Genomic DNA, 9,362 nt, shown 5'->3' with positions numbered 1-9,362 from the left:
ATTTTTATAACAAAAAGGTAAAATTTAAACCACAAATCACAATTTGAACCGGTATTTTTATGTTTTTACTCATTGGATTATATAACCCACGCAAAGACGCGCGCACGCGTAACTCGAAATATGTTCGCGCGCGCCCACATTTTTTTTTTCTTCTTCCTTGTTGTGGGTCGAGGTTATATCTTAACACTATCCGCGTACCAGAAGAAGAAGAAGAAAACAATTAAAGTTAATCCTTTATGAAATAAACCATCCGTTGAGGAAAAAATTAAAGGAACACCAATGATATAAATTCGACGCCAAAAGACCCAGACGTTGAAGGTGATCAGTTTGCCTAAAAACAACCGAAAACATTCACGAAACCATTCTAAAACAATTCCGCCCGGTCCCCGCACACAATCCAACATGGTTAAAATTTTCGATTTACCGATCAAGGTATACCGTATTCTTGGCATTTTCCACCCAAGTCCGGTATCATTCTTCTAGAAAGAGCAATGTAATAAAAAAAAAAACAGTGACTGTATTGGGCAGGTTGGAGGGATTATTAATTCTTTTTTTTTTTTTTTGCCGTTCTATCTTATTTGGTGGATTTATAATCGTACTGTTACGACTTGCACCTTTCGGGTAACCGTGGGGCATGTTTGCATAATGGTACATGATCGCCCTGCTGATAAACTGAACATTGCCGTCTTGGGAAAGGACAGGTTGATTGGAGCCGGGTTGGAATAAGCCCAGAGACCCCGCACATGTCAGATTTTCGTTAGCGTGGGCGTCGTTCAACATCTGCCAAATCATTTCCACAACGTTCCAACCATATTTGACTACGATTTACTCTCTAGGCACAACGGCCTACAACTTTGGACTGCGGTCCGATGTGTTGAAGTTTCGTTCTTGGGCAAGACATTTTACTCTCTACCCATCACAGAGCCTCTCCCCAAAGAGCACTTATAATGAATACAAATGAAATCAGATAGACAATCCAGTTTTTTTCACTTTTGGTTCAACCAGATTTTGTTTTTAGCGTGGATTGAACGTCCCATGGCCCAGTTGGCTATTTTCAGTAAGCAGCCTTAATTGCATTGGACATTTAAAATCTTGGAAAACAAAACGAGCTTTTAAACGCATGATGTTTCTGAGTATTCTGTAATCAAGTGATGACATCATAGCACCGGTAACAAAAAAAGTAGTTTAAATAATGTTTAATGGGGGAGAGGTCAACCATAAGTAAAATAGCAGCTAGGGACTGATGTTATATAGAGGATATTACATGGTTGCGCGGAGATATGAAATTTATCTTCGAGTGTTCAAATCGATATCTCACGAGTGAGCGCAGCGAACGAGTGGGATATCGATTTGAACACGAGAAGATAAATTTCATATCTCCAAGCAACCATGTAATATTCTGTTTATTATATAAACCTACTAATTACGATGTTTTTGACGATTTTCCGAAGATTGCCGACCATTTTCCGAAGATTTCCGAAGATTTGCAAAATGTTGTCGGAAGATCGTACGAATGTTTCCGAACATTTTCCGAACTTTTCCGAAAATTTCCGAAGATATCCGAAGAATTACGAAGACTGCCGAGGAAGATCCGAAGATGTTTCGACTTAATATCGATTTACTTTGGCTCATTCAGCATTGAAACAGGGCAAACTTGTCAGAAAATGTTTCGAAATCGATATCTTCACATGTGAAAATAACATGTTATTTTCACGTGTGAAGATATGATTTTTTCGTGCGAAAGATTTCCTGGTATTTCACTGATGTTTTTTATAATAAAAATTTATTTAGGCCCAATATTTCGTTTGAACAAAACCAACCTTCATCAGGGGCATATTGGGCCAAAATAAATTTATAACATCAGTCCCTAGCTGTTTGATCAGCCCTGCATTTAATGTTTGTTTATTAGGGGTACCAAATGGTCTTTGCGAGCATGCGAGCACAGCGTTTTTCTTTGCGAGCACGAGCATTGACAAAAATTAGCCTTGCGAGCAACGAGCACTTTTCAAAAACCTACCTCCACTAAAATCCGAGCATGTGAGCACTTGTAAAAATGTGCGAGCACGAGCAAACGATCACCCACTAAAATTTTGCGAGCATTGCGAGCACTACGACATTTTGAGACTTTTGAGGGACCATTCTTGACTCCTTTTATTTAAGTCTACTGTTGATCCTGATCTACACCAAGATCCGGTTACAATTTGCTCCTGTTTGTCAGAGCAAGAGTGGTCCTTGCTTATAATACAGAAGTCACCATAAGTAAATAATCCTACGTATTTACCTTGTGGTCTTATTAAATCGTGGATAAAGATATTTAAAGATATTGCCGTTTTTTTTAATGCAGTTTTGGGAGAGATGTGGAAAATAATACTGAAGCAAGTTAAACAAACAGACAAAATGAACTTCGGTCTTGTCGGTAATAAATACGCATTCTAATTTATTAGTCAAGGCAAGTAGAAAAGACTTCCTACCTAGCTACAGATTATGAACAAAAAAGAAGAAAACGACAGGTACATAGAGAAAGAAAGATGCTACAGTAAATCACATGAGAAAATGCGTGACTTTTTCTGTTGTCACGAGCGTGGGACAAAGAAAACAAATCGAAGTTGGAGGAGAGGGCCCAGGGCCAGGGGGGTACTTCGACTTGTAAATGACAGGGATGATCGAATGAAGGCAAAACTCAGGACCCCAAAAAATCCTTAAGTCTTTTGACATTACCCAAAAAAATCCCTGGACCAAAAATAACCCCCCAAAAAATCCCTTGTCAAATTACCCCTAAATTGCCAGGAGGGGCAATAACGCTCGAGTTTGATTATTCATCATACCATAAATACGCCAAGGCCGCGCCAAGGGACTTAAGTTTGTTTTTAATACCCAAAAAAATCCCCTATTTGAATCAAGTCACCCCAAAAAATAGTTGCCAAATCTTCCAACCCCAAAAAATCCCGGAATCGAAAATTTCAAACCCCAAAAATCCTTCGATCATCCCCGTCATTTACAAGCCGGAGTACCCCCCCCCCTGGAGGAGGGGGACGTTCGTCGTCTCGTTTATAGAACCTTCTAGGGGGTGTAAATGTGTAAATTGGTCTTAGTTTGTTTGTTCACGACAAAAGGCCAAATATGCTTAGCCGTCAAGGTCTCGTTAAGGGCTGCACATGAGAAATAGGAAACACCGTCATACCCAGCTCACCACGAGCGCTAGCCCGGGGAGGGGGGGGGGGGGGGGTACTCCCATAAATTTCGGATAGGGGTGTGCCACCAAGGTTCTTAAACCCTGACCCTATTTAAAGATAAAGAAAGCGAAAATTGATACCCTTTTTAAGGCCCAAAACCGAACAATGACACCCTATTCAAGGGGAGGAGAAGCGTTCCGTGACGACCCAAATAACGGCTAACCCCGCACGGCAAGACACAAATCTTTATAAAATCGCTTTACTAATACCTGAACAAAAAATTCAGTTTTAAGATACCTTTTTTTTCGTTAAGCTGGGCGTTTATTTTAGCTAATAGAATTTAGGTACCCTATCTAAGGTTCACACCGGGAACACATTGCCAAAAGGAGCAAAAATGATACCCTCTTTAAGGACCGGGATAATGGCTGGAATTAAAGGAAGCGAGATTTGGAATAAGGGAAGCGAGATTTGCGATACAAGGGATTTTGCGACTTTACGAGGCGCGAATCGGGAAATGACACTTCAAAGAACCGATTATTATCCGGGAAAGAAAATCACGTTGTCGTATAAACAACGTCAGAAAATACCACATAAAGCGTTTATTATGTGCCTGGCTTACACGTCCCAGTTACACAGCTGTTGAACCACGGTTTGCACCTGATGAAAAGGCTTAAATTTATCTTTGTCAGTAAGGGATCGGCCGGAATCGGGATAAGCTGATGAAAGCCGTCGGGATTACGGGAATTGATGGTGGGATTGAGGAACCCAATTGGGTACCCTCAGGATATATTGGGCATGATGTGGGGGGGGGGGGGGTGGGGGAGGTAAGAAGGCCTGTCAGTGGAAAAAAAAAAAAACAAAATCCACATGATTCTCTTCAATAATATCTGAATATACCAATTTCGACAAACTTGGCTTCGAGTTTCAGGGAAATAAAATGAATTGGTTGAGGTATAACAAACTTCTTTTGTTTTATTCCCCAGTCTAAGAGAATTTTAATATCAGTTCCAGCCAGACCTTCCTTACCCTCCCCCCCCCCCTGCAAGAAAAGAATTAATAGATTTTGGGAGCCTGGAGGGTAGGGTTACATAAATGTTGCCCAACAGGATTAGTATATCCTGAGATAAAGAAAGAAGTGACAAAGATAAAGATAGAAGCACTACTAAGTGTTTCATACTCTGGTTGAACAATCACTTTTTCAAAGATGTGGAAAAAAACTTTAAACAGTATTATATAACAATTTTAAAGCCACTTTTGAGATTTCACAAATCAGTCTGGCATCAAGGTTTTGATAAAATGTTTTTGACAACTGGGCAAAGGCCATTGACACTGTTGCACAATTAGCAAATCAACTAGACTCTACCCTTGCTTTATATCTAATTGTTGGCTCGCTTCCCAAAGAGGCACACATATTATGTCAGAGCAGCAAAATTTTCATTTGAAAACACTGGAGTTTTAATCATGTTGAACTGAAATAGGAAACAAAAATAAACACATTAAACATGGATGAAGTCTGTGTGTCACAGGTTAGATTAACAAAGATATAAAACCCAAAACAATGATGACATTATTTTGACAAAAACCAAACATGAAAAGTACATTTTAAGCAATGTCACTGCATCTTTGCAACTGAACAAGCACAATTTGACATAAGTTATGGACCATTTTGCAAGTTATTGGTTGGATATATATCGAGCATGGCTATTTTGATGTGAAATGGCCTTAAATTCCAACATGCACGGTTTTATATCTGTCTACATTCCTTTCTCTATGATAACTTTCTGAATCACTTGTGACCGAATCTTGAACTTAATTAAAACTTAATAGAGGGGAATGGTTTGGAAGCTTGACGAAGTTCGTCTATGATTTTGCTCGCTTTATTTGGCCTTGAAGTGCACAAAACACAATAGTTGACTTCTGTCTAAGAAACTAGCCAATAGCAACATTTTGGTTAGTAACTTAATTCACACAGTGTATGAGCAAGAAGCAAAAGATTGTGCACAGTTGTGGCCCTTCCAACATTAATCTTTGCATCGTTTTTGCTCTTTCGAAGTTTTCTGGGCTTCATAACCTAGTCTTGACATGTGTGAGCCAGCTAGCAACGCAAGCCATTACGGTTAGCCTAAATAGCACTCTGGTTAGCCTAAATATCACTCTTGTTAGCCTAAATAGCACTCAGGTTAGCGTACATATTTAGGTAGCTTGCAGTTAGCCTTGATATCATTATTTGGGATTTCTGGCTCACATATTGTCCACGCTCTTTATATAAACCATTCCCCTGTATAACTAGGCTACAAACCCAGGTAAAAGAAGAACCGACATAATTTAGTAGGAGAAAGCTCACAGTTCCAGTTGCAATGTTTACATAAATTTCTAATTTGCTAAGCTCAAACAAACTTAAATTAATTTCCCCTTAAATACTGCAAATACAAAACAACATTAGTACGATGGTTGGATGTTCAGGCAATCCAAGGGAAACTGCTGCCTCTTAAGACTAGTTAAATTAAGTCAGGGCTTAAATAATAAATTGTTTTGTTACTGTTATGTATCAACTCAAACTACAAGTAGGTATGCCACCATCCAAAGCTTTTCCCTTATCGATATTTAATTTCTCCTAACTACAGAACCACCAAATTCTTAGAACTAACATTGAAATAAAAGCATGGAAATTGCTTACGAGAGTTTATATTTTAATCTCAGCACTAAAAAGGTAAAAAGCAGTAACTGCATTTTACCAGAAACCCATAAGGGTTCTGATTATACAAGGAAACTTTATAATGGCTACATAAATATAAATATTAATAAAAAGTTAAAGTGATAAAGAAAGACAAAAAATGTTGCAACTGATGTCATGACATAACAAAATGGATGTTATTGGGCAATAACCTTTTAATGAATGACTTCAAGAAAAATGGCCTGATTTTACAAATGTACAAAGAATATAAGTAGCTTCAAGAAGAAAAATTATTGACAAAAATTAGGAGTAGCTATGGTATCATTGCTGAGAAAGCAGAAAGTTAACCAAATTATAAGTTTCTTACAATTCCTTTGTTTTTGAGAAACAACTGTACTTAGGGGTTTCAAGTGGCCAAAAATATTAAATGAACGTATATTTGTAATAAACCCATTCAGTTTAGAATTGTAGGAAAGAAACTTGCTGAAAATTAATTAATGGAAGAAAAAATACAAAAAATAAATGGTTTTCTGTAATATAAAAATATAGTGCATTAGTAAATCAATTTCACTTTATGATAAGATCGGAATTTTAGATCGAGTATTCTCTAAAAAAGAAGCCATTTTACTGAATGCTAATAGCCTAAGCTGCCGATGTATCAAACACTTACAATAATTTGTTACATTTGTAAGTTATATTTATAAAAAAAGGCTAGCGAACTGAGTTACCCCCCAAAAGCAAAAGATATATAATTTGGCCTTCGTCTGTGAGGTAAATTAATACATAAGCTAATGGAAGTTTTGTGGAAATTAATTCTTGCCGCGTGCCTAAGAAACTTAACTTACTTCTATTTCAGTTGAAGGCATAACAATGTTAGTAGCTGTACCACAAAAAGGCAGTTTAAATTCGGAATTAGCCATGGAAACGCTTTGCTTCGACTCGGTGATAGTTACATTTGAGCTAACCACACCATCGGAAACAGAAGCAAGCGGTTTTTTGTTCGTCGACAACTTTTTCCGCTTTCGTCGTAGCTTTCTCACCTTGTTAGTAACAATTTTCGGCGTAGAAAGCGCTTCCTTTTGGACTGGTTTGGGCTTTAATGGTTTCTGAGGGCTTCGAAATACTGGCTTTCCGAGATTCCAATTCCACAAAGGGTGAGATGAGGGCGGTTGGAAGTCTTTTGGGCATGACATGGTGAATGACGGACTCAAAATTCCATCTTGAAGCGCCAACGGCGAAGTAGCAGGAAATAAACTTAATAGTTTAAAATTGCTGTTCGTCTTCAAAACAGGCTTTGTTGCAGTAGCAAGTTTTGGTTTCTTAGCTTTGGGTTTGTTAACTTTGGTTGGTGTAACGTCTGTCGAAGAAGGACAGGCTGAATTGGTCGGAGCAAAAAATTTGGCCAACGCGTTACCAACAAGTCTCTCAAGAATGATGTCTTTCTTCAATAGTTCTTCCTTCGAATGCTTATCGATGTCAGGTTTGCTTTTTGGACCGGGCTCTTTCTGTGAAACACGCTCTAGTTTCTTTTCTTTTGCAATTGAAAAGTCACAACCTTTTTGAGAGTCGACAACTTGACCGTTAAACGAAGTCTGTTCTTTGCGGCCTTTGAGTTTGAGGAGTTTGCCTTTTTGCTTTTGCTTGAATTTCTTCTTCTTTACAATTCCTGCACCGTCTTGACTTTCTCCGACGATTAAATCTTTGGTGATGAGTGACTTTCTTCCAATTTCCTCTTTTAAACTTAGCGGTTTCCTGCATTTTTTCTTCTTCTTCGCTTGTTTTTGCTGAAAAAGAGGTTTAGCAGGACCGCACACTCCGTCAAACACAGGAGCCAAACCAGTCGCGAGCGCTTTCTTTATCGGTTTCACTTTACGTTTATGCAAACAGTTCGTTACCTCTTCATTGACGGGGCTTTTTTGTTCCACTAGCCACGAATCTTCAAAGCGTTTTAACAATAAAGCTGGTGGAGATAATGTCAGACTTTTCCCATGGTCTCCCTTTGGTTTGTTTTTCTTCGGTGTTTTTAACTTAAGCGCGCACGGCGAAGAACGTACATGTTCTTTAATAGTGTCTTCGTCCTTTCTTAACAACCCGCTCAGATCGCCAGCTGAAAAATCAGTCTTTGTTGGTGTACTTGCATTTGAGAACGCCGTCGACGTGAAGCCGCTGTCATTTGACGAAGAATCCGAATGAATCAACTTTTCACAATCTTGCTTCTTCGAGTTGCAATGGCTGGAAAGAAATTGACTTGTTCCGTTCATTTTGACGCCTTCTTCATGTCTATTTAATTCGCTCCTCTTGGGAATTTTCAATGGCGACTCGAACGCTTCCTTGATTTCCAAATCATCTGACGGTCTTTTCTTTCCTCGAGCCACTTTCCGCATCTTTTTGTTTGGTTCTGAACTGCTGTCACGTTTCTTCACGCGTTTCTTGCTAGCGCAGAGATTCACTAAACTCTTCGTCTGTGTAAAATTCGTCACTTGTTGTGAACACGACGACGAAGCGAGAACACCACCTTCCCCGTTCTTGTGAACGTTTCCAGAAGTTAGATCTCCGTCAATGGCAGTGCGGCTGGCATTGTCCGTTAATGTTTTATTTACTTGACCGTCAGACGATGAGCGCGATTTCACTTTCTTCGCCGTTGCGACTTTCGTCAACCTTAGCTTGGGTTTGAGTGGCGTCGATTTTTTGTGTTTATCAAGTACTGCTAATTTGTTGGGGATTGTATTGTTGTTTAGTTGGCTCGATGCGTTCTTCTCCTTGTTCTTACGAGCGCTGTCCGAGCTGATATCTTCACTTGCGACCTGCTCTTCATGCTCTGCGTTCGCATCCCCTGAAATTGCTTGGTTGAATTCGCTCGGTTTGTCGATATACATTGAACAATATTTCTCAACTTCTGTCTTGGAAAGAAGAGTACAGTTGGCTGACGAACCGTGAATTCCATTCACCGTTTTCAGCAGTTTGATTTCCTCTGGCTCGCAGAAGTGCCTACGAACTTTCATTTTTTCCATCCTCGTAAATAACGTAGTTCGCGGTGTTGACGGCAGAACCAAAGCTAAAAGCTCGGCTAATGGAAGCATATATTCTCCGTCGATATTCAAATACGCCAGTTCAACTCCACGAAATACGACCCTTCCGCATTGAGGGAGTTGTTTCTCTTCCTCCGTCCCTTCTGGTGCAGTTTCTGTAGACATGTTCCCAGTGATGTTTCACTATGTGCAGATTGTGAACCGACTTGGCCGATTGCTGCTCAAAGCCAGAACTTACACCTGAACCTGGTCGACAAATTACAAGAAAATTTGCCACTGCGAGTTCAAAACAAACGTACTGACCGCGTCAACTTGCAGCCTATATTCTTGCCTCAGTGTAGATCTCTTGAATTCCGCTTCAACGTTGCTCAAAAAGCGCGGATTTACCCGGTAATGTTGGGGTAAAGTGACTCTCTGTATTTCAGACTCACGTTAGCCCCATCTCAAAAGAACGCCTCTTTGCCGCTAAGCTCAATAGCCCCAGGA

The 9,362-nt window shown here is 39.5% G+C and overlaps 1 protein-coding gene across 1 annotated transcript; it reads right to left on the bottom strand.

The window, feature by feature from the left end:
* Positions 1–4,367: 4,367 nt before the first annotated feature.
* On the bottom strand, positions 4,368–9,323 carry LOC144659516 (uncharacterized). The gene has a single exon (XM_078519975.1). The coding sequence runs from the start codon at positions 9,039–9,041 to the stop codon at positions 6,684–6,686; it is 2,358 nt and encodes a 785-aa protein (XP_078376101.1). The 5' UTR covers positions 9,042–9,323; the 3' UTR covers positions 4,368–6,683.
* Between the last annotated feature and the right edge of the window lie 39 nt (positions 9,324–9,362).

This window comes from Oculina patagonica, chromosome 7 (genome assembly GCF_052425735.1).
Source record: "Oculina patagonica isolate OP01 chromosome 7, crgOcupat, whole genome shotgun sequence".
Classification (NCBI taxonomy): domain Eukaryota; kingdom Metazoa; phylum Cnidaria; class Anthozoa; order Scleractinia; family Oculinidae; genus Oculina; species Oculina patagonica.
This window is presented reverse-complemented; position numbering and strand designations above follow the sequence as displayed.